General features: G+C 43.9%; 1 protein-coding gene across 3 annotated transcripts in view; it reads right to left on the bottom strand.

Annotated features, from left to right (window-relative positions):
- Window positions 1-17994, bottom strand: part of LOC115075238 (stimulated by retinoic acid gene 6 protein-like) — a 40015-nt gene extending 22021 nt beyond the window's left edge. Inside the window, exons 1-7 of one of the 3 annotated variants that reach the window (XM_029575529.1) lie at window positions 17903-17994; window positions 11260-11356; window positions 10360-10457; window positions 4845-4984; window positions 2986-3106; window positions 2806-2854; window positions 588-716 (exon numbers count right to left, since the gene is read on the bottom strand). In XM_029575529.1, the coding sequence (XP_029431389.1) occupies window positions 588-716; window positions 2806-2854; window positions 2986-3106; window positions 4845-4984; window positions 10360-10457; window positions 11260-11356; window positions 17903-17904 (636 nt within the window). In that variant the 5' untranslated portion in view covers window positions 17905-17994. Of the gene's footprint in view, window positions 1-587; window positions 717-2805; window positions 2855-2985; window positions 3107-4812; window positions 4985-10359; window positions 10458-10948; window positions 11357-17902 lie in introns of all 3 variants that reach the window. The other 2 variants (XM_029575530.1, XM_029575531.1) reach the window with 2 other exon arrangements.
- Window positions 17995-26404: the final 8410 nt, after the last annotated feature.

Here is a 26404-nt window from a genome sequence, read left to right on the forward strand (position 1 = left end):
GCTAACAAAGTGTTACCTTTAGAAGGATAATTAATGTAAGCGTTAGAAAAATGGCAGCGGAAAATTGTTTCCACCCAGAAAGCAAAGGGTTAACCATTACTTTTGCAGCTTATCAACCCCAGAGGGGAGGGGTTGCTGGGACATGATAATCACAATCAGGCCAATACAGAATGAGCGCACCGTTAGCCCCCGTTTGGCCGCGTGTTTTTGACGCGCTATTTTTACCCCTTATACAGTAAGAGGTAGTAGCACATGGAAAATGCGCACATGGAAAATGCGGGTGAATAGCTAATAGGCTCATCACATGCAAATGCATGTTGATGAGCCTATTAGCTATTCACCCGCAATACAAAAAGCAAAATGTGCGGCCAAGCTGCACATTTTACTCTCAGAATTTAACTCCTGCCTTTGGCAGGAGTTAAATTCTGACTGCACCGGGCAAGTGTACAGAAAAGCAGAAAAAAAACTGCTTTTCTGTGCACCCTCCGACTTAATATCTCGTGCATTTCTCCATTCACTGATATTATAAGCAATCAAGAATGAGTTTGATATACTTAATGACTTTCTGTTCATGGCTGTGCACATACCTCGATGGATTCTGCTCGCCGATAGGCTGCCACGGTTGTTGCAAATATTTGTATGAAGCGACCCATCAAAAACAAACAGCAGAATAGAGATGGCATGGGCATCAGTTTGTCGAAGGTCAGCCATGAACCCTTAGAGAGATCAAAAAGTAAATAATGTGAGATCAACAGAAATCAGTACTTACCGTTTTATATCTCTTTAAATGCATGCAAAATTCATTAATGACAAGAAAAGACTCTTTGATGATGCTATATGGTGCTAAAACATAGATGTGTCCAGCACTGAAAGGTATAAATAGTTTTTTAAATTACGTTATTTTTACAGGGGCTTGTGTCTTGTTGCTGAGTGCCTTGCATCTCAGAGTCCTTAAACCTGGTTGGAGTCTACGGGGCTTGTAGCATCACTAGGGAGTCACTAGGGAGTCAAGAAGGATTCTCCAAGCGTGCATCGATTTCTAGACATGGAGTAAATATGATTTTTCTCCTTTTCAGAGTATGTAGTGTTATATTTCTCAGGTCCACCACGCTGACCTTTTGAATCGGCTGGGCTGAAGAACATCGCTTTTTTCAGTTTTAAACTATTCCTTGTAGTTTTAATAACAGACCCTGTGCGTTACAGCTCTTGTAAGCAATACAGTAAGTACTCAACTTGAACGAAGCCTGAATTAAGGCTACAAAGGAAAGTAAACACAGTCCCCATGAAAATGAGTCTTTAAGTTTCTGTGCTGAAATACTCTGGTGCCTTCCTCCTCAGCAGGGGACAACATCTGGACGTACAGCAGTTTAAATGAAGTGGTGCGCTCGGCTGAAGAGGAAGGTTCAGGAGCTAAGTTACTCCAGCAGGTCCCCAGCAGAGGATCACGGCAGCCTGGTTCCAGCCTCCGGGGCTGGTTCCCGGCCTCAGGAGGCACCCAGGAGTCAGGATCTGGTCTCTGGGTCGGGCCCCGGCATTAGACCTGGACCTAGGCTAACGCATTGTGACCCGACCTCTTATTCAGGTTCCCTCCCCCCCCCGAACCTGATAAATGGGGGTTGGGGACAGTCTTGGTCCCAGCATTTTTCGGGGTGGGAGGGATGGGCGTACCTGGGAACGTTTGAGTTGTGGTCACCCTGAGATTGCTATTGATTATTGATTAGCAGAGGGAAGGAACGGAATAATCTGTAACAGCTTTCTCCCTTCCACTCCCCCACTCTCTCTTTTTCTCCCACCCATCCACATCCCCTGTCCACCCTCCTGAGATGACCCCCTTCTTTTGTCCCTGACCCCAGCGGTATTTTTGCTTCCCTCCCTCTACGAGTCTCAGCTCCATGACTTATGCATCCTCGCTCTACCCTTAGCCGAGGGATTCTCGGGTCCTGGAATCACAGCTGCGGACTGAGGTTTTTTGTAGCCCCTCTCCAGTTTCTCCCCACACGCTGCTTGCAGTGTCTGCTCCAGGCCCTCCCCACTTCTCCTCTTCTCTGCAGACTTAGTGAGGAAGGGGAGTGGCTGAGCCCTGAGATTTCTCATTTTCCCCTGATACCGGTGCAATTGATGCAAACTCCCTCAGGGTGAAATCCTGAGATTTCCCCCAATATGGGGGATGGGTGATAGGGAGGCCTCTGGAAGACCATTTCTTTTTTTAAATCCATTTTTGGGATTTTTTTAAATGTTTATTTCATTTTTCTAAACTTAAGTAAATGAAATAAACATTAATTAAAATGAAATTCATGGAAAAACACCCCCCCAAGAAGGAAATTTAAAAAAATGAAATGAAATTTTTTTTCCCCAGCGCATCCTGATTTGCACCCAAAACATGAGGAAAACAAAGCATGTTTTACACGCAGAGAGCATGACTTGTGCACTTCTATTTTATGCACATAAATCCCGTGTACAGACCCCTGCACTACCCACTCCAGGTTCAGCCCCATAAACTAACACCAGCTTCAGAAACTTTATCCCACCTCCGACCAGGAGTTAAACTTCCAGTGTCAGGAAGACCTGACTTAAGCCTACACATCTCCCTGCATTGGGGAGCAATAGCCAATGCCTTCGTTAATGTGCAATTTGCACGGAGGAGCACTAATTTGTGTGCCACATTTTTTGAGCGCTAAACTCTTTGTTCAATTGAAAGTAAAGTTGTGGGCACAGCCAAGTGTACATTATTAAATCTTAGTGCCCACAATATATTTTCCTGGCAGCTGCTCAAGAGAAATACAATGACAAGTCACCCATACATACATCTGAATTCTTCTGACACTGAAACAGATCCAGAACCTGCACACAGAACCTGGAGAGAGATCAAGACACAGGGCTGTCACATCAGTCTTTCATATATCTACCTGCTCTAAAACTCAAGGAGAACGCTATTGACTTAATCATTAACTGATGTTTATCAATGGAGAAAATGATTCAAATTACCAGCTAAGGGCATAAAAAAAGCCCAGAACTGAGCCCAGGAGCTTGTGCGTGGTGGCAAGGCAGATGAAGAAGGGGTAATAGTCCATCCCGACCTCCAGAGCACAGAGCAGGTACACGAACACTGCGGAGCCAAAAGGAGAGTGTCAGGGATAGAAACTGGGTTTCCCAAGCCATCGGTTGATGAGAAATCAGACAGAGAATAAAACAATGCATGAAACCGTCCCAAATGGCTTTGAATTCCAGCAGGATCAACTCCTTCGTACCTGGTTTGCAGAGATGTGAGATGCAGGGCTAGGGATGAGATGTGCGAAGGGCTTGATCTATGAAAGGGTTTTCCCATAAGCACATCATGGATGCACCCCCCGACACAAGAATCAAGTATCAAGGCCTAAGTTTGAAACTCCACCTGCAGTGGAGAACCACCTGAAGAAATGCAGACACTGTTTTGGGGACGAATGCAATCCACATAGCAGCCTGAAGAGAGAGTGGACACATCACACTACATATTGAACCCTTCGTAGTTTCTAGAGCGGTGGCCGGCTGCCCGGAACAGTGGCTAATGGCCGTTGTACCGGCCGGCCTCCGTCCCGCCCCCCCGCCCCCAGACCCCGCCCCCCCGGCCTGCCCCTTTTCCATGGCCCGGCACTTCCGCACCTCTCGGCACTTATGTGAGCGGCTGGGCCTTTTTGAAAATGCGCACAGCGTGCACAGGGACCAGCCATGCGTGGAACTGCCGGTATCTGCGCGTGTGGCCCTTTCAAAATCCTGCCTTAAGGTATTCCTTATCTCATGAGGACAAGCCATCTTTGACTTTCCTTCACTACAAGCCTTTCATGAGTCCTCTGTCTGCTTGGAGTCCTGTGCAGCTCATGTGAATTTCACAAGTATGCAAGAAATTATGCTCGGGGTTGGATTTCTGCTGGACAGACTGAATAATTCCCCGCCCAGCACAGCTAAAAATCTTTTTTTTTATTTTGTTTCATGGGTAAAAATGGACTAGGCTGACTATTTCCAGATATTTGATTGTTCATACAGCTCAAGAACTTTTATAGATTTGAAGCCAAAATGACTCTTGATGGACGGTGACAATTAAGCTTTTCACTACGGAGGGGAAAACATTCTTCTGATCATATTGCGACTGGCCAAAATGTGTGAAGCATCCCTGAAGCAAAGGGGGGATTTCTCAGTCACAGGGTGACCCTGTAACACTATGGGGCAGATTTTAAAATGGTTACCCCTCCTGGGCGTCGCCAGGCCTATGCAAAGTAGGCTCAGTGCATATGTCCCGGGGCTTGAAAAAAGGGGCAGGGAGGGGGAGGGGCGGGACCGAGGCCTCCGGCTGTGCCGGGGGATCGTGCACCGGCACTCGGCCGGCGCGCGCAACCAACGCCTGCCCAAAGGCAGGTGTAAATCACAAAATAAAGGTAGGGGGGATTTAGGTACGGCTGGGGGGTGGGTTAGATAGGGGAAGGAGTGTGGGGGAGGGAACAGGTAAAGCCATCGGGGCTCCGCGCGCGCAAGTTGCACAAGTGTGCACCCCCTTGTGCACGCCAACCCTGGATTTTATAACATGTGCGCGGCTCCGCGCACATGTTATAAAATCAGGCGTAGATTTGTGCGCGCCGGGTTGCGCGCACAAATCTACGCCCGCGCATACGTTTTAAAATCTGGCCCTTGGTCTTTATGTGAGTGGGAACATGATGAAGCATAAAGCAATATCTAAGGTTGTGCATGATGGCTCCCTGATGAGAGCCACATGGGCAGGTGCAAGAAGAGAAGTTTTGCTGAGGAGGAAAAACAGAAAAAAAAAAAGGTGTGACATTGTACCTTAGTAAATGAGGAATAGTTTTGCATTGTACCTTTGGCCCAGGGTGGAGCATTAAAGTTAAAGTAGTTGGAATATTCGTCAAAGAAAAGCAGAAACATGGTACTAGCCGTTGCACCCCAGGCTGCTCCAAAAGACCAGCGGTTGGAATAGCTGCTCAGAAAGTTAACAGGTCTGCAAATATAAAAGAGATACAGTGTAACAGATAGTGGAACACTACTTCTGTAAACATATCAGTAAATATATAGCACATCTACTGTATATCAGCAAATATAACAACGTGGCCCTGGCCTAAACTGGAGACTGTATGTGCACCTTTAATTGTATTTCATCTCTGCTGCTTAACCTCTGCCTTCATTTATTTATTTAAAAGCTCTGGCATGCCACATTCACAGCAAAAATTCTAAAACATGGATAAAATAATTCATTAAAACAAACAGACCAGTAGCAGCAATAAGTAAAATATAAACAATCAATTAAAAACGTTCATAAAATAATGTCTTTAATTTTTTTCCTAAAAGAGCCCAAATTCTTTTCTTTGCGTAACCCAACTGGGAGTGCCCTGGTCAATGTGAGTCTGATCGCTGCAGTTGTGGGAACAGTGAACAATTTGTACCTAAAGACCTCGAGTGGGGACTTATGGATGCAGTTTAATTATTCACCTTGGGGCTGATGCAATACAGTGCGCTCAGCTGAGCGCACTGTGTAAGCAGCAGTCGGATTGATAAAACAAGGAGGAAGGCGATCTAAAAAATCCGTGTGGGCAACACAAACGATAGATGCCAAGTAATGTCCATTAAGATTCTTTATTTGGAAACTTGTTAATCCAATACAGAGGCGTCTCTAACAGGCAGTTGGATGCAGGTTGAATAGGCGCTAATGAATCCCCTAATGCAATAAGGAGATTAGCACCTATTCAACGCGCATCCAATGCGGAGTGAGGCTAATAGCGCTAATCACATGCAAATGCATGTGAATGAGGCTATTAGCATTCACTCCAGATGCAAAAAAAAAAACAAAAATGTGCATCTAGGACGCACATCTAGCACTCAGTAATTAACGCCTGCCTGGAGCAGGCGTTAATTACTGAGCGCTCCTTAAACCAGTGCTTTTCTGTACTGCCTCCTACTTAATATTAAGTAGGAGGAAAAACAAAATTAAATAAAGTTAAAAAAAAAAATACCACTGGCAGTTGGGTGCAGGAAACAGATGCTTGAATGACTGGGCATCGGTTTTCCTAATCGGCGGAACGCCAACACCGATCAGGTTTGCGATAGCAAGGAGGCTCTAGGGGCACGCAAGCCACCCTAGAGCCTCCTTACTAACGCGACCTCCCTGGAGGGCGTTAAGAAAGCAGGCGCTGACTGTTCAGCGCCCGCTTCCTACGCAAATTTGTTGCATCGGCCCCATTGGGTGGATGGCTCTGCAGCGCAGGATTGTACCATTTCAGAAGACCTGCTGAGAGAGATGACCTCTGGAGGGAGTATAGCCCTGCCATATAAGCCTGCTTAGGCAGATAAGTGTAAAAATGCTACCTATCTGCATAACCAGCTAAATCAGATAGCAGGATAAATAGTACTTTTAGACTTACCCAGATATCTTACATAGATAAGTCCGAAAAATGCTACTTAGACAGACAAGTAGAGCTTTTTTCAGACTTATCTAGCTAAGTAGTGCCTGTTGCTACTTAGCTTCATAAATCGGACCTTGTCTGGGTAAGTGCTGCTACTTATACGGATACATTCAAATGTGTCCATCTAAGTCAGGGGCGGATCGGCCTATCGGGGGATCGGGCATCTCCCGGAGGGCCGGTGGCGCTAGTCAGGTGTCTGCCGAGCGCGGCCGTGACAGAGCCGCACCGGCAGACCACGTAGTATCTTCTGGGCTGGCCTGGGCAGCAAATCCCCAGGCCGGTTTTCATCGGGAATCCGCCGCTGATCTAAGTAGTGGCAAAGGCGCTACTTAGCTGGATAAATCGGAATTTAGCCAGATGAATGTGCACAAATGATACAGCCATGTATTTTTACTTCAAATTGTAAAGGCATACCCGAGCAGATCTTACACGTGTTATTTAGATGCATGAACCTCCTGTAAGTCGACTTTTACTTGCATTTAAGTTGGGAGGTTTTCTGAAATGCGCACTACAATGAACTAGCCGGTTTTACCAATTAGGCTACCAGTTCACCCCCTCCATCTGCAGCTCATGAAGATCCTTCTGGCTCCTCAGCCTAAAGTCCTCCCATTTCACCCAGGCCTCTCACTCAGTCATTTTTTTTGTACTTTAAAGATGTTAACAATCACTTACGCCAGATAGTGAGGAGTAGTAAATATACACGGGTAAGGTGACACATTTGTATGCGTAAACGTCGGCCCACTCCCTGGATTACCCCTGTCCCACCCCTTTTTTACATGTGCAAATTTACTGGTGTACCCTGATATATGCATGCAGGTTGAGAGTTCTAAAATAGCACGCACTCCTGTATTCGCTATTTTGTATGCTCATGAGCTGATTTTTATGCGTGCAACTTTTGAAAATTCACCTTCAAATGTTTTTGATTTTGTCCATTGCTTTGTGCAATTTTAACGTAAACCTGGAAAGAGATTCATAAATTTTTGTATTAAATAAAAATAAAATACAATAGATCTGGGACATTTTAAATTGGCTATAAAGATTACTACAAGAAAATGCTCTAAGAAACCTCTGGGCAAATGCCCTGACCATTGCTTTGATTGACCATGCCTGCCTTCTCGGTGCCCTGATCCTTGCTTTGAATGACTATGCTACAGTCTCTCCTGTGTTCACAGTCTACACTGCTTGCCACAACTTCTACTTGCCACCAGCTCCGATCCTTGCCTGTCAGTGATGCCTCTCTTTGCCTATTCTCTGGACGTGGACTTACAAGGCTTAGGTCTTCCTTTGCTTGAGCGCCTTCAGCTACCTATTGTTCCTTTGGCACCCGGGTTCTAGTTCCGAATCCTGTCCAGGATAGGACTACTCCATCTACCGGCTGCTATCTCTGGGCTGAACCACCTTCCATCCTTAGCTAAATCTGAGGCCCACCTGAGTCCTGCTGGCTCCGGCACCCAAAGGTTCAACCCGAGGGGAACGAGGGCTGGTATAGGTGAAGCTCCAGTGGCCTTTAACTTCAGCCCACTCCACCTGCTGACGGTGGGGACCCATAGGTCCTAAAAAAGATGTGGATAAATTCCTAGTGGAAAAATCCATAAAGTGCTATTAATTAATAAGCAATAGTAGCTTGAGATCTATTTAATGTTTGGGTACTTGCCAGGTACTTGTGACTTGGATTGGCCACAGTTGGAAACAGGATGCTGGGCTTGATGAACCCTTGGTCCGACCCAGTATGGCATATCTTATGTTCTTATGTCATGCCAATAAAGCAATCTGAAACTGCCACTGAGGGAGCTCTAAATGTTTTATTTGCTGTTATCAAGATGTAGTATCTGTGTGTATCCAAGGCTATGTGTTAAGATTTCTGTAGTTTGGAGCCTGTGACTCATTGCATTGTTATTTTTATCGCTGGTACCCTAGAAGAGTAAATAAAAATTAGATAAGTTGGAACCATAAAGTCATTGTATGAGATTCCCTTTGCAGGATTGGAAGGTGTGGGTTTGAGGATGAAGAGGCCATTGAAGAGCAATCTGAGGGCATTGAGGGCATTGATGCAAGAGTTCCATTAGGGCACAGTTAGATGGCCAGAGAGGAGAAAAGGGTAAAATTGTTCCTGTTCTGAAATGGACACCATTGTCCAATGAGCCCGATTCAATCCAATATGCTACTCAGCACCAGAACAGAAACGCCCAGAATCAAGACTCTCTTATTTTATTTGCCACTAAAGTGAGCATTACATATACAAGAAAATGTAGTGTAGATACGTTACAACTTATCAGCAAGTACAAAACTGCTCGGCATATATGACACAGCAAGCTCAGAAAATATAACACAGCTACTGTACGTCCATCAGAATAGAAGCATTGCATGTGCACTCAGGTATATGTGGTTGCCTTCAGTTTTGGGAGAAGGAAGTGTGCAACAATACACATACACATGCCACTGAAAAATGGCCTGTTTCTATGGTCAACCTGTTTTCCATATAAAGCAGAAGAGTTTTCTCTGGGCAGTTTATACCCGAGGGCCTGTTTTTATTGTAACTTGCTGTGAACTAGTGCAGGAATAACGAGAAAAAAAATCAAAGTAAATAAATGAAATTTCAAAGGGAAACCCCCTGCAGAGTTTCTCTCTGAAAATTGAACCTGCAAAGCAGAGAATTCAGTCCCCACTGGATCTACACCTGCTATTTGTGCAGTCGAGTCCACGGGATAAAATGTGCACAGCTATTTGAAACTTAAATCTCTACATGTACTTTAATTTCCCCAACCTCTGTCTGCACCCCCCCCCCCCCCCCCCCCCCAGGGAATGCCCCTTTCTCCCAAGGATAAAAGTATGTGCACCGGTACTCTTTACCCCATGTAAGGCTGGGACCGCCATATGTGATTCCCGGGCCCCAGAAACAGCACAATGGAAGCAGCAAACACAGCACAAGACGTTCACAGCTGCACATCCGGCTGCTGCTATCACGCAACCCTCTGTGGGTAAATGTGCAGAACCAGAGCCAGAGAACATATCAGTCCATCAAATGATCAGACTCAAAGGAACAGTTTGGCTAGGTAACAAATAGCTGGTTAGCAGAGGACAAATAAAAACTGAAAGAACAACGGCATGGTCATCAGAAACTCGAACGTTTCATAAAAATACAATAAAAATGCTGGACAAGCATTGAGGATCCTTACTGCTGAGGAACTGAAGGTAAAGGCTGTGATACCAAAGACTTAAATTGTCCTTTCGGTCTTATCTACCATCATAAAAGACGATGTACGAAAGTGTGTTAACACAGAGAAAGAGAGCTATTAAGATGCACATGTGATAACAATGTCCAGAAGTAAAGTATGTGTGTACTTTACTATCTGCCTCATTTGCATGTCATTAGCATTGGCTGTTAGTACACACAATAAACCCTGCATTTACATGTTAAATAGCCGATGCCAGCTCTATTTAGTACATCAGCCCTATGTTTCTTTGTTTCCATCTAATATATATCATATGCTTGGGTAGTGCTTACATGGCATCCGTCTGTCAGAAACCACGCTAGTGCGGCTCTGAGTGCAAGGGGAATAGCGCATGATGTGGGGGCCGCAGGACCAGAGTGAGGCATGGGACCTAGTGACTGGAAGAAGGTGAAGGCTGTGCTCAGCAATATCCAGAGAGGGGAGGAAGGGGCTGTGGAATGGACCCACAGCCCCCACACTGGATGGAGATGATGGGGCTGGTCTGGGAGATAGGGTGATTAGCAGCGGCACAGGAGGTAACAGCATCTTTTCGTGAATTTCACTGGGTGTCAGCTAGTAAATTTATAAAATAAATGACCGTGGATTGGATACTCCAGTTAGTTCTGAGTATGCAGCATTTAATTATAAACTATTGTGCTGCTCCATTTGTATGTCTATGAGGAGAACAGGTGTAGCACACTTACACGGTGATGCCAAACCTTTGTCCCAGAGGCAGCTTGTCATCAATCTTATGTGGCCGAGTTCGCCGTTGTATATATGACAGTAACAAAGTAATAAGAACCTGAAAGAGGAAAAGGCTTTTTATTAATATGAATTATCATCTTAATAGGATGCACAGAGTTAGATTCTGCGTTATCTGATTGGCTAGAACACTAGGCATTAATCCTCTGGAATACTCTCTTTCATTGACTGGTTTGAAATGTTTGTTAACTATTTTTAAAAGAAATATCCAGGACCCTTTTAAAGCTCCTATTTAGGTTATAATAGCCATAATTCCCTCTACACAAGTAGTGACTGGATTAGACACCTAAGGCGAAGCTGCTCCAGGCAGGGCATTCACTGCCAGTAGAAACTACTGGTTCACAAGGATTATTGCACAAGTAGTGTGCAAAATATAGTAAATATAAAATAATAATCTGTGTGGGACCAGTCTTCTGAACTGTCTTTCACTCTTATAAGGATCTACATACCGACGGCAGAATGGATGGCTTTCTTACAATATGACAGTGACAAATAGGCTGCATTTAAGCATTGTTATAAATGACTGCATACCTTGGGTGTTCTGCAGGCAGCAAACAATCAGGATTATTGGACCAGATTCCCTTTAAGTATATAGGAATGCTTGACAAGTAATTGAAGTGGGTGGAAAAACAGCTACTTTTAGAGTACTTGAACAATGCCAAATAAGTAACATTTCCTGGCTATAGGCTAGGGACTTTAAATCACTGACACTGATCGTCTAGGAGCGGCCAAGACTCTTGTCATGTCTTTAAATTCTGAATTGTGCTGCTCTGGATATTTTCGGTCTCCCTTCTTTCCATTTGACGCCATGAAGCAGTTGACTTGCTGCCAGTGCTGCTTACCGCAGGAATAAGAGAGAAATGAACAAATAGATCCATTTGGATGGATGTCGTGCATCTTTGGCTCGTCTGTCCATCTGTCACATTCTGTGCTGCAAACCTTGAAAGGCACAGAACAGACCTTGAGTGACTGGAAAAAGTGATGTCCCTCTTCTCTCTTCCTGCCTACACATTATCTACCATTACTTCTTCTACATGATCTGATTTTATTTGTTCTATCCTCCTACTGCTCAAATAAACTTACTTTCTTACCTGGAACCGTGACGCACTGAATCCAAGTTTGTGTGTGGCTCTCTATGTAGGGGATAAGCTCCTGAGTCCAAGCCCCCAGATATAATCCCAGTAATTTTGTGTGGCCATTTGTGTAGGGGATAAGCCCCTGGATTCATGCCCCCTGGTATAATCCCAGTAAGTGTGTTTTTATATGGGATTAGCCCCCCAGCTCAGAGCCCCTGGCTAGGATACCAGTGTGCATGGTCTGAACCCATAACAGGGGACCATTCTTGAGCTAGCTTTTTTTTTTTTTTTTCATTTTTGGGTGTTAGGATCACTTCAAGTGGTAACCCCTGGTGACCTGTGGGTCAGCTTTGACTCCCGCTCAACTTTTTCTTATTGGCATGGCACTTCGTTTTTTAGGTATTGGCCCTTTAAGATGATGGCAGCCCTGTGAGATTAGGGCCACTACATTGCCTAAAGTGCCAATGCCACATTGTTTTCTCATGCGGTGTTTTGCCGTGAGACAAAACAATGCACCATAGCACTGTGATGTTTTTTCAAGGGAGGGGCTCACTATCACAGTGAAACTTCCCATAACAATGTGACCTCTCCTGCAATAAAACATTGTGGCTTAGGCCTAAGTTTGTACCTGAGGATAAAGTGACTTGTCCAAGGTCGCAAGAAGTAGCAGTGGGATTTGAACCCTGGTTTTGCTGGTTTGTAGCCCACTAGGCTACTCTTCCACTCCACTACTCTACTGCTTGCGAAGGGAGATCCAAATTCATAGTTTTATCTATCTCCTCACAATCTTTTTGAATAAATCAATATCTAATAAATATTTTCCTTCTACAAATTAATGAAGATCCAAAATCTTTCCCCAAACCTTGATACTGCATCTCAAATAACAAAAGGTGCTAATCAGACCAAGGTACATACATGTTTTTGATCACAGATATCACACTACCGTCCACAACCTGTTCATCAACTAAAATTAAATCTAATATGTGCCCAGAACTATGAATGGGTTCTATGATAAGATAATATAGCTTCCCTACCGCTATAGCTGATGTAAAATTTCTAACTAATAAGGACTAGCTATCTTCATAATGCAGTGAAATAACCAAGTAAAATCAACCTTTGGTATTGTAAATGCAGTGACATTATATCAGCATCATTAACAGCTGACACCAACATGAATCCGAATCGACGACCCTTCAGAACACTTCACATTCTTAAAAGACACTGAAAACACTTTAAGATCCTTCTTAAAAACCACTACAACCCAGCCGCCTCTCTTTCTTTCTCTCAATACATCCTCAACTTTTTCTGTCTATATATTTATTTATTTATATATGTGCATATGTATACAAGAGTATCTCCATCAATATCATATGTGCATTATTAAATGTACAAAATCTCTTATTACAAAATTCACTGAAACAATAACAAAACAAAACATGTTAAAACCACATTATCAATTGTTTTACTATGCTGGCACCAGTTTGTTGTACAGAAAAATATTCACTGCTACAAGTGCCACCCAGAAACCCCTGCAAAAAACGACACTTGGAACCCATATAGTATTAGGCCTATTGTAACACATCTTAGTTGTGAGTCTGGCCCTTGGTCAGCCTTGAGTAAACTGAATGACAGCAATATAGTAACATTCCCATAGCACAACAATACTAACACATAGTAACAAACATGGTAAATGAACCCTCACATACACACAAGAGAGAAAGGTTTGAGCAAGCTATCATTTAAGGGAACTGTAGGGGGAAAAAAGGGGGAGGACAATGCAGCTGTATAAAATGATCTGCCAGCCCAGGAAAAACAGAATGAAATTGAAAAGGTCGTCAGATCCCTTAGTGTGAAGCTACTTAACTGACCAGGGGGGCGTGTCTGTGGTCCGGGGGCGTATCCGGGGGTGCGTGTCTGCAGTCTGGGGCGATCTGGGGGCGTGGCCGAGTGCCCCGACACAGCGGCCTGTGTCGGGGCCTGGCCAGCCGGCGCGCGCAAGTTACGCCTGCCAGCGCGGCAGGCTTAACTCCATCGAACAAGGTGGGGGGGATTTAGGTAGGGCCGGGGGGGGGGAGGGGTTAGATAGGGGAAGGGAGGGAAAGGTGGGGGGGGGGGACGGAGCGGCCTCAGAGGGAATGGAGGGAACTGAGGCAGGCTGCGCGGCTCGGCGCGCGCAGGCTGCTGATTTTGCGCAGCCTTGCGTGCGCCGACCCCGGATTTTAAAAGATACGTGTGGCTATGCGCTTATCTTTTAAAATCCGGCGTACTTTCGTTCGCGCGTGCGTATTTTTTTTTAATCTGCCCATAGTAAGTAACAGCACTATTGTTTTAAATGATTGTTGCACCCGTCGGTCCCAGACGGCTGCGACCTCAGATGCTCACCTCTTTTTTCCCTGCACCAGCGATTCTCGGAAGAATGGCGGCCTCCGCCTTCAAACACCGCCTTCCCCGGAGTCCCAGGGATGGCGTCAGCGATCCCGTCTGCCATCTTGAATCGGGGATTACCTAGGGCATGCGTGCGGGCACCAGGCCCTCTCTTATATATGTCATGGCGGGAACCTCGGGGGCGGCCCCTCCGCATGACATCACCCGCCAGTGTATTTAAGCTGTTCAACCTATGCTTCCTACAAGTTAGTAAGGACTTCCTTCCTGCTGAATTCCACTCTACTTGGAGACGCTTCGCTATCCGCTACTCTGAACTTGTTCCTGAACTCCGGGACTCGGACGCTATAGGTACCCGCTCCTCGGGGGCCTTGTCGCGTTCTGGCTATCCGCTCCTCGGAAGGCCTTCCTGCCTGTGGAATCCGTCTATTCACATTTGGGACTCAGCCTTGTTCAACCTTGTGAGTACGCTTCTCGTTTACTTCCAGTCTACTGATGGAACCTCCGGTGTACCCCGTGCCTCAGGCCACTACCATGTCTGCCTCAGCAGACCATCTTCTACACTACAGAGTGGGTACCTTCATCTACCCAGCTCTGCTGACCTCCTTCACCTCTGCTACCAACGACAGTGCAGATTCTCGGCGTACCCCGCGCTGCAGGCCACTGCCAGGGATATCATCACTGGGCAACCTTACTACTCTGGACTCTTACTTCCCACTCAGTGGGCACTTCACCTATGTTCCAGTATAATAAAGTCTCGTTACTATCTGTGTCCATCTCAGCTCAAGCCACGCCTATCGTGGTGAGTCCCCACAGGGCTCCTCCCTGTGGGTGGAGTCAGCTCTCACTACGATTGAGGGTTCACAACCATACCAGAACACAACAATGATTTGAAAGGTGATTAATGTTGCAAGTTTTATTAGACAATGGCAAAGAATATCACAACTATTTTAAAAATATTTCATAAAATAAAATTTGTACAATAACACACACACATGTATTTATCACTTGCCTTAGTCAATCATTCCTCATTCACACTACTTCTAGTATGTATTGTTATGCATTTATAACATGTACAGATATCAACATAAAACATTGTAAAATATATACAAAGTGTTTATAATAAAACAATGACACACTTGCAATAGAGCTGGACTTCAATAAAGATACTTTGTGACTTGCAAATGGGTCACAAAAGATACCGTCATTAAAAAGGGAATACAGTTGAATTTCAGTCCACAAGAAAGGATACTTTGTAATTGTTTCACAGGACTGTTGTTTCAATGAATGTCATTGAGATTCAACTGTATTCCCTTTATATATATATATGATATTTAAGAGGAGATCTAATAATTATACTCTGTATCAAAAGACCCTGTAGAGATCTCATAGGTAATCTTTTGTTTGAAGCAGTTATAAATTTTTATGAAATAATAATTCATCCTCTGAGATTAAATGTCACCACCTTCAAAGCAGGTGAAATTATGAAATATTTTGCCATTGGAAGTCATTGGGGGAATGTATGTGGAGGGAATGAGCTATGGTGTGTATAGTTATGGATGGTGTCTGTGGGGGGGACATTAACAACATTTATACGGTGAGAGGTTAGTCATAAAACATTATTGCCATGTCTTTCGTTTACATTTGTAATATATATATATTTTTAAGGACATTGATGTTTGTGTGATGCTTCTCACTATAATAAAGAGATTATTTTTTTTAAAAAAGAAGAAATAATTGCTCTATCCTGGTCATACACAGTGCCGAGTGTCTAATGGCACTAATCATGTAGGTGTCACACCTCTTCTCTTCATTCACTGTGCTTTCTCCATAGTGTGGACAGTCTACAGCAAGGGTCCACCAACACCGAAACAGCAAAATGATTCCAAGCAGGGAGCATAGCAAAGACAGCACAGGTCTTGCACCACTCAGGTGCCAACAGCGCCACTAACCAAAGTGGTCTTGCATGTAGGAACCATTCTTCAGACACACTTGCCATTCAACAGGTAGGGTGAGATCAACGATTACAGACAGTCCACCTAGTTTTGGTGAAGTCTGCCAAGCCATTCCGGTGTGGTGAGGCAGTGACTGATGGATAGACAGATGGACGGAAATAATTTAGCTATAAAAGGGTTCTTTCTTTTTCTCTTCAGAAAAAGAAAGCCTAAAAATCAAACATAGCTATTTCACTGGCCTTAAACCAACAAGTTATCAGCGAGCATTTTTTTTACTCAATTCTTATTATATCTGGGCTGTTGACTGCTCCATTAATGGGTTGTGAATCACCTTGAGTTCACCTTACTCTTATCTTTCATTAGCACTTTTATAAATAAATTACCAGAGCAGTTACTGAATGTCTTCTTAGAAATTCAACTTATTATAATAATATTAATAATTTAGATGTGCTTTAATTGAAAAAGTTCTCTTTACAATCACAGGTCTTTAGAAATTCATATGCAGGCACCTCTGAAGTGACTACCATGGCAGTTTAATTTCAGAATTTCTACACTATGGGGGTAAGTTTCAAAACTGGGTTTTATGCATGTGAGATTTTGAAAATTGCTACAATATGTCTTTGAATTTTCAAAAGGTCTTACATGCATTTAGGGAGGACAACTGCTTGTGGTGGCATATACGCATGTCTATGGCTGCATGCATATTTTATTATACTTGCATATAATATGTGCGTGTTTTATAAGATATGCATAATTCTACATAGGCTTACCTGTGAATTCATGCAATGCTTTGAAACCACTTATATCAATGGATTGAATATATGTTTTTACTCATCTATTTTAAATATATATGTGCATATATTTTATACATGAAAGTAAACTAAGACTTATTTGCATAAGTCCTGATTTACACGTATAAGTTGGCTATATTTAAAACATGCACGTGTCAAGGAAGTTTACCAGTTTACCAATCAGTCCACCAGTTCTCCCAGTCCTTCTCCAGGTCATTGAGACCCTCCTAGTTCTTCAGCCTGAACCCCCTCAATCCACCCAGGTGTCCCACCCAGCCAACAGTACACAAAAAACACATTTAGTATCACTTACGCCAGATAATTATTAGGTGCAAAAATACATAATTTGGAAAATGTGTACATGTAAGTCTAATTTAAAATAGCAACTTACGGGCGAAACTGCTAGCCCCACCCTGGAACACCCTTTGACTGTCCCTTCTTTGTATATGTGCACATGAACATCACACATATTTTTTACTTTAATATAGACTACATGAGTAGCAGCTACTTCTGCACATATATGCTATAGTTTATGCATGCAATGTTTTGAAAATGCACCTTTAAGAGTGTAACTGGGTTTTTGAAAATGACCCCCTTAGCATGCTACGCCCCAAAGGGATGGGAGAAGAGAATGCTGTCATTCTTGTTACCCAAATACCTTTGGGCAAACTGAGGCACCAGAAGATAATGCCTTGCTCAAAGTCGCACACAGGGTTTCTAACCTTACCCCGTTTCATTATGAGATACTTATCCAGTCCTGTTTTTCTAACTTTCCATCTTAATGCTCTTTTTTTGTCCCCTAGGATGCATTGCCATGGGTGGTAGAAAACGAGGAGTGGATTAACCTCTTACAATGACACGGAGATAGGTTGGCAACAATGCAATGAACGAGTCAGGACTGGAATCCAGACATCCTGTGCCCGATGCATTGAACATGTAGAGCTTCATCCTCCCCTTATAAAATATTCTTTACATAACATGAAATCCATATGAAACCAAGAGCAGGTCAAAAAGCAAAGTGATAGAATCAAGAATAAGAGAAGGATCAAATTTAGAACATGGCCACCTAGCTCCAAGTGAAAAGGAACAGGTGAGCTCTAGAAATATCTTAATATGACAAAAACCTTTAAACTGAGATCCTCCCCCGCAACTCACCCTTTTCTTATGACCTGGAGCCCTGTGAGCACCCTAAATTTACCAGCTTCAGTGTGAAGCAGGGCAATCCCTGCCCAGTCATCTGATTCAGTTTTTGGAAATTAAACAAAAGTATCCTCTACTCACATGGTAGGAGAGCAGGGTCCCTGGTTTAGCTCTGTGGTCTTGAGCTGGACTGAGCTATCAAAAAGGCAGCACTACAAAAGAGACGGTAGAAGGGGAAGGGAGTGTCTGCAAATAGTTTAATGAGTGGGAAAAATGGATTGTGAAATATTAATTTTTGAATTATCAGACTTGGGTAAACAACTGAAACACTTTTTAGCAATAACCTGCTTCGTGCAGCCAGAACCAGCATAAAGTTTATTGGCTCTTCAAAGCACTTCAGACATTCTGCAAGAGATTTTTCCAGGCACAAGAAGTACAATGCACTATGTCCGGGGAGTGTCTCTTGCTGCAGTTTAATTATTCATATGCATTTTTTTTTTACCAAGCACCAAAAAAGGTAATGAGTGATCTCAGCCTCTAGAGGAAGACTTTAGGACAGGGGTCTGCAACCTTTCAAATCAGAAGAGACATGTCACATTTTTCTATTTTGTCCAAAATAGTTCGAGAGCCGCAACCCTGTCAGAAATCGGGACATGCATGTAAACCACTCAGTGGAGAGAGGTAAACAGTGGAGTGCCTCAGGGATCTGTACTTGGACCGGTGCTTTTCAATATATTTATAACTGATCTAGAAAGGGTCTCAGCGAGTGAGGTGATCAAATTTGCAGATGACACAAAATCATTCAGAGTAGTTAAATCACAAGCAGATTGTGATACATTACTGGAGGACCTTGTGAGACTGGAAGATTGGGCATCCAAATGGCAGATGAAATTTAATGTGGATAAGTGCAAGGTGATGCATATAGAGAGAAATAACCCATGCTATAATTACACAATGTTAGGTTCCATATTAGGAGCTACCACCCAAGAAAGAGATCTAGGCATCACAGTGGATAACACATTGAAATTGTCGGTTCAGTGTGCTGCGGCAGTCAAAAAAGCAAACAGAAGGTTGGGAATTATTAGAAAGGGAATGGTGAATAAAACGGAAAATGTCATAATGCCTCTGTATCGCTCCATGGTGAAGACCGCACCTTGAATACTGTGTACAATTCTGGTCATCGCATCTCAAAAAAGATATAATTGTGATGGAGAAGTACAGAGAAGGGAGACCAAAAGGATAAAAGGGATGGATTGGCTCCCTTATGAGAAAATGCTAGTTCTGTTCAGCTTGGAGAAGAGACGGCTGAGGGGTGGGGGTGGGGGATATGATGGAGGTCTGTAAAATCAAGAGAAGGCTAGGATGGGTTAATGAAAATCGGTTTACTTTTTCAGATAATACAAGGACTAGGGGGCACACCATGAAGTTAGAAAGTAGCACATTTAAAACAAATCAGAGAACATTAATTTTCACTCAACACATAATACATTGCCAGAAGGTGTGGTTAAGGCAGTTAGTGTAGCTGGATTTAAAAAAGATTTGGACACATTCCTGGAGGAGAAGTCCATGAACTGCTAATAGTCAAGTTGACTTAGGAACTAGCCACTTCTTATTACTGGCATCAGTAGCACGGGATCTATTTAATGTTTGGCTTCTTGCCAGGTACTTGTAGCCTGGATTGGCCACTGTTGGAAAAGGATGCTGGGTTTGATGGACCTTCGGTCTGACCCAGTATGGCCATGTCTTATGCTTCTATATTCTTATGTTCTCCTCGCCATCTCCCCAGCATTCTATCATTCTCTTTATCTGTCTTGCTTTCAATCCCCCCTGACCCCCTGTAATCATTTTCTCTCTCAACCCTCCCTTCATCCTGACACTCCCTCGGAATCTCCTTCACCCCCATACTCAGCAGTCTCTCTCTCTCCCCCTCCTCCTCAGCAGTCTCTCTCCCCTGTCCTCTGAGGTCGCCACCATCTCCTCCTCCAGCAATCTCTGTCTCTTCCCAGAGGACCCCCCTCCAAGCATTTCACCCACGTGTGCAGATGAAGCCGTCTCCTTCCCAGGGCCAGATACTACTCCCACACCCCAGATACCACTCCCACACCCCAGCGTGGGTCGCAGCCTCCTTCTCATGCCAGCACTTCAGGGCTGCAGGCACTGGAAGAGAAAATGCAGGCAGCACGGGCCAGAGACGCCTGCATGGGCAGTGCTGAGGAAGGAAAGCAAAGGCTGCACAATCAGCCCGTGCAGAAGGAGGGGGCGGCACTGGTTTGCAATTATGCTGTCTCCTTCTTCTGCCATTGGCGTGAGCTGATACTGCCCCTACCTCTTTGTAGGTCAATGCTGACCCTTTTTCTTGTTTGCAGTGTTGCCTGTGTGGGACAAAAACAAGCAGGTGGTGACTTCAGCTCGGTTTGCCTTTTATTCTTGGCAGCCCTGCATTGATGTGGTATATGAGCTGCATGGGGCTCGGGAATTTGCAGGTTGCTGACGGCTGCTTTAGGCCAATTCTGGTTTGTGAATTTACTCCCCCCCTGTGCATTCTGTTTGGTATAGTCCCGACTTTTCAATTTGAAATCAGCACTGGAAGCAGAGGTGTTCCTAGAGTATTTGACATCTGGGGCAGATACTTCTTTGGCACCGCCCCTCCCCCAATATATAATTTTAAAATTTCCTAAACATTGATAAAATATTTCAAAACAGCAGACACATCAAACAACACCCATTAATTAAAACTAATAAGGATTTTAAAAATCTCCCACTCTCCATATCTGTCATCCTAAGATTTTTGTAGACTGGGGGCACACATGCATGCACACACACACACACATACAATATACTCCTTCTCTCTCATACACACACAAAGATGCTTGGTGAGAGACAGAGAGAACATGTGAGTGTGTGAGAGACACACACACACCCATTCTCTGTACTGCTCTCTCATACACACACACTTCCTCTGTCTCTCTCACACACAGACATGCTTCCTCCATCTCTCTCTCACACACACACACACACATGCTTCCTCTCTCTCTCTCTCTCACGCGCACAGATGCACACAGAAACTGAACTGGAAACCACAAGCCAGATTCTATATGCAGTGTAACAATGGAAAAGCAGAAAATCACTATTCCTCAAAACAATACAATCAAGAAATATAAATCAATTAGAATATTAAAACCATACTAAAAACTATACATTTCAAAATAGCTGATGAATAGAATAATATTCAATATTTAAAAGCCCCTGTACAAATGTGTAAACATTTTCTAAACACTGATAAAATATTTCAAAAAGGAAGACATCAAATAACACCCAGTAATTAAACTAAAAAGGATTTTAAAAATCCTCCACTCTCCATACCTGTCACCCTGAGATTGTTGTGAACTGGGGATACAGACACACACAGACACAAACAAAATATGCTCCCTCAGTCTCTCACACACATACATGTGTGTGTGTGTATGTATGTGTGTGTAAGAGACAGACATGTTTCTTCTGTCTCTCTCTCTCTCACACATATACGCCTTCTCTGTATCTCTCACACACAATTCCTATCTCACCCAGGCACACACATACATGCTTCCTCTCTCTCATCCCCACCCCCACACACAGGCACCCTCTCACACATACGCATCCACAGGCACCCTGTCATATATATATCTACACAGGCGCACACATACACTCACTCTTCTATGCACTCACCATCTCACACATACAGGCATCCTCTCATACATACACACACCCATACCCACACAGGCTGTCACACAGACACATACACACACATAGGATTTCACACAAACTCACACACATCAAGGTCTCCTGTTGTCTTCAGGCCGAGGTGGGATGAGCTCCACCATGGCCCGAGGTTCTCCTACTATCTTCAGGCCGTATGGCCCACCGATCTTCCTGCTTGGGGGGGAGGGAGCAGAAGCTGTGCCCAAGCAGGAAGATCGATGGGCTGTAAGGCAGCAGGAGAGGCCGCGGGTCACCAGCTGGTTAGGCTCTGCCAGTGGCCCGCTGCCTTCCCAGATGTGCCGCTTTAGGACTGTTCTCTTCAGCCAGCAGGGCTTGGGTTCCCTGCCGGCCCACTGGTCCTGGTTGAAACGTTTCTTCTTCCTGGGTAACGACAAGAGATTGATTGGTCGCACAGTCACTGGCACCCACATCCTTATCATCACCTGGCAACTCCCAGCAATAGGTCCACTTCTCTGAAGTGTGCATTGCCTCCGTCTTCCTGTGATCCAGTTCTTCATTCCTGTATCCCAGTTTGTTGTCCTTGTTCTTGAGTTCCTGGCCTCAGTCTTCAGTTCTCATCTTCATCCATGGTCGGTCTTCAGTTCCTGTCTTCCTAACTAAAAATGACCACGCTTTCTCTACCTTTAGTTTCGCCTTATGCCCTTGGGATAGCCAAAGGGTCAGCCACAAAAATAAAACAGATCAGCATTAAAACAGACAAGTTTAAAGAGTTTTAAGAAAATAAAAGAAGCCATTAAAACAATCTTATTATCTTGAATCTCTGGATCCTAGGGGGTCTCAGGTAGGTTGCAAAAATAAAAAAAGGATGGACAAACATCCTTCTTCTAAAAATAAAAAGTTCCCAAGGAGACATCTTAAGATTAGGAGATGGCAGCCTTTCAGACTTTACTGAACTCGTGTCTCCTCCTTAGAGCCTCAAGGGTCCTTCCTAAAAAAAACAAAAAAAAAAAAACAATAAAAAAGGCATCAGCATAGTGAGCCTGCTGCTCGTACAAAGGACGACTCAGAGTCTACACCTTAAGATGCAGCTCACAGCCTCAGACTCCCACATGGGGGGGGGGGGGGGTAATGTATTCACCCACACGAACTATTCAGAAATGCTCACACACCCATGAAAAAAGGAGCGGCGTCGCAGGGTTTCAGGGCAGGACCAAACATTACGCACACGGGCCAGATTTTAAGAAAGAATGTGCGCGCGTGTTAGAAAATCCCAGTCGGCGCACACAAGGGGGAGGGAATATAATTTTGCAAATTTAAGCGACGATGCATCGTCGGGCTTCCCCGGTTCCCTCCCAGACTAACCCGCCCTGCCTCCTGGACCGCCCCTCCGCCGAGGCCCTGCTCTTCTGCCCCCTTTTAAAATGCGCGCGGCGTGCACGCGCGTAACCCCTGTGTTTTACGTGCGCGGGCCATTAAAAACCCGGCCTATTAGTTGCTATTTTATAAGAGGCGTGTATGCACATTTGCTAACTTACTTGCATAATTTTTCACCTGCTAATTATCTGGCATAAATAATATTAAACTTGATTGTTATGTAGTACTGACAGGGTAGATGAACGGGGAGGGGGAGGGGAGTTCAGGAAGGTCTCGATGGCCTAAAGAAGGACTGGGAGAACTGGTGGACTAATTGGTAAAGTGGTTAATTTCCTTTACATGCAAATGTTTTAAAGTTGGCCTACTTACACAAGTAAGTCCTACTTTACTTTCACTCTTAAAAAATACACATGTATATTTTTAAAATAGGTATTTGTATTTATTTTATAGGGGAAAGTACATGTATTCAATGCATTCATATATGTGGTTTCACCGCATTGCATGTATTCATGCGTAAGCATACATATGCACATATGTTGTGGGGTAAAAAATACGCTTATTTTATAATACATGCATATTTGATACGTGCAGGTTATAAAATACTATGAGAAATCCGCATGTGGCCATATACATGTGTATATGCCGCCGTGCGCAGTTGTTTAAAAGTTATCCTCCTGTATGTAATTTTACAAACTGGTAGAGAAGGTATACATGTTCTTCCATTAGAAACATACGTGCATAACTAAAACAGATGCACAGACTTTCAGGGCAGAAACATGCTGCATTTTATAAACCGTGTGGATTAAATTGACAAAAGGTTTTGATATGCAGTCGAGTAAAAATGTTTGATGTCTGTAACATCTGAAAATATTAAAATACTGCCTTTCAAGATTTTTGTCTTTCGATACCAAGTCTCTTCAGTTATGAATAAGATTGGACTGGGAATATCAGCAATAACTTTAAAAAAAAAAAAAAAAGCTTATTTTGAATTGATGACATTTTTAGAAATTTATTTTGCAACAAAATGTACTCTGCATTAGATAAATTCTACTCTAATATCCAGGGTATAAAAGGGCATTTGCAGAAAGTCTGTCTGGCCTCTGTTACATTTTGCGCACCTTCAGGATTTCGGAGACCCTCGAGGACAGGCTGCTGTCAGGTGCAGAGCAAAACCTGCCGGTGCTGTGGATGTTTAGGCACTGACTCCGCCCTCTGAAATCACAACTGCAGGCCCCAGAGTGCATCCGGAGAGGAGCTGTCAGAAAATCCAGGACTGGTCTACAAACTCCAATCTTGATTCAAGGCCTCACATCCTTCCCTTCTACATACTCCTCCTTCCCTCCCCCACTCAGCCAGATTCTCATTGCTACCCTATGCCTTGTGCCCCCCCTACTCCTTATCCATTATGCAGCTGCATAATGATACTCCATTAAACGTATTTTGATGTTACGCCCACAGCCGCCCCAGTTGTTGTTGCTCTATATATTATGTTGTTATTCACTGATGAATCATTTCACTATTTGTTATTGTTGAATTGTTGACTTGTTCTATGTTCATTGCTCAATGTTCTATGTAACGCCATAGCCGCGACTGTTCTGTTTAATTGTAAACCGATATGATTTGATATTTTTGTTCAAGAATGTCGGTATAGAAAAATTCTAAATAAATAAATAAACTAACTGGGTTATTTGGCAGCTCTCTCTTGAAGCCTTGACAGTTTGCACTACTGCTCGCAGATTTCAAACTTGTGCCAGTTCAACCCCATTTGAGTCGCTGTGTGTTGTGCCTCAGTTTAACTTTTTCGGATGCGTTTCTGTCATGCTGCCACTAGAGGCCACTCGAGTACAATTTTCACTGCACCTTGAGGCGGTGCAGCCCGATCTCCTCGCCATGCCCCTTGCTTTCCAGCGTGTTTTATCCAGCCTTGTGAATGTCATTCCATTCATATAGCATGTCACCTGCGTTTCACGGCGTGTGGTACTGTGGAAGCTGATTTTGAATTGAATGACCCAAGGCCTGACCTGCAGCACCACATTCCATCAGTAAGGCCCTCCTAGATTCCTGCCTGACGTCCTTAGCATTCTGACTTCCAGCTCTTCAATTTCAGTGCTAAGGTGCCAGCTCCTGACCTGTAGCAACCCCTTCTATTCCAGTGGAGAGCTGCTCACACACTAATGCAGCTCAGTCCGGACCTGCAGGCTAGCACCCTCTACCCATTCTGTAGCCAGGCCTCACAGATGTGCCAGGGCAGCTGGGTGCTACCCAGCAGGGTTTTTGGAGATGCTAGCACTGGGTGTGCACACACTGTAAAGTGTTTTTCCTCTCTGTTTGCTTGCTTCTCAAAAGCAGTGCTTAAACTGAAGTGATTATGGGGATTTTCGCTCTTCATTTTACAATGCTCTGAAAAAGTTTGCTAACTCCAAGTATAATAATGAGAATTAGAAGTTCTTACCATGATACCTTTGTTTAATTAAATCAGCCTTTCTTATACAATAAAAAGGGTATACATTAAACAATTATGTGTTTCGTGAGACACAATAATATACAAAGAAGGAATAACTCAGAATCAGTGTGTGTGAAATAGTACACTCTTTTACTCTGTTTTATGTTGGATGCTGTATTTTATGCAATTTTTTTAGTTAGGTTATATTTATGTATGAACTCTGTAATCTTTAAAAAAACAACAACATGTAAACCACTATGACGGTGCGACTGAATAGCGGTATAAAAATATTAACAAATAAATGAAAGGTGAATTTTAAAATTCCAACACGAGCTGAAATCAGGGGGCGAGCGAATATGTCGAGTTTGTGCACGCCGAGCGGACTTTAAAAGCTGCTCAGATACGCACGTAAATCCCGCTGCAAGCACATCTGGGAATTTCTCGAAAAGGGGCGGGCAGTGGGAGTGATCTGGGCAGGGCATGGGTGCATCGAGTCTTTAACCAGAAATTTGCATGTAAATACTTAGGCGATCCAGTACACGATAGGGTCCCAAGCTGCATAACTTTACTTCTTTCGTGGATGACATGTAAGCGCTACAACAAAAATATCTAGGCAGATCAGTGGGGCTTTAAGGGGAGAAGGAAGGCTATTAAAATAGGAAGGCCTATTCCTTAACTGGGCAAACTAGGAATGAACTGGGAAAACTGGCAATGGCATCGGCACACATTCCTTTTACAACCCCCCCACTCACGCGATAGAAGTGGGACTTTTGCGCACAGGCGCGTGTTCAATTAAAGTTGAGTGCACCTGTGCGCGCAGCCAGGTTATTTTATAATATGCGCACGTATGTTATAAGACAGCCACATCCCCGGGCGCAGGATGATGAATGTGTTCACATGCGCGCCCGCGCGCCGCTTTCAGAGTTACCATCCCTGTGAGCCCTTAGTTTCCGTAGCACAATAAGTTGACAAATTTTAGAATCGGGAGCTTATATAAATGGAGAACAAGTAAACCGAGCCACCCTGCAGAGTAAATCTTCATGACCGATTTTGGCCATTCTGTCTTATATGAAGGATCAAAGGGTCTTCCTGAAAGATAGTGGAAAAAACTCATCATGCCATGATCA

The sequence above is a fragment of the Rhinatrema bivittatum genome, chromosome 13 (genome assembly GCF_901001135.1).
Source record: "Rhinatrema bivittatum chromosome 13, aRhiBiv1.1, whole genome shotgun sequence".
NCBI classification, from domain to species: domain Eukaryota; kingdom Metazoa; phylum Chordata; class Amphibia; order Gymnophiona; family Rhinatrematidae; genus Rhinatrema; species Rhinatrema bivittatum.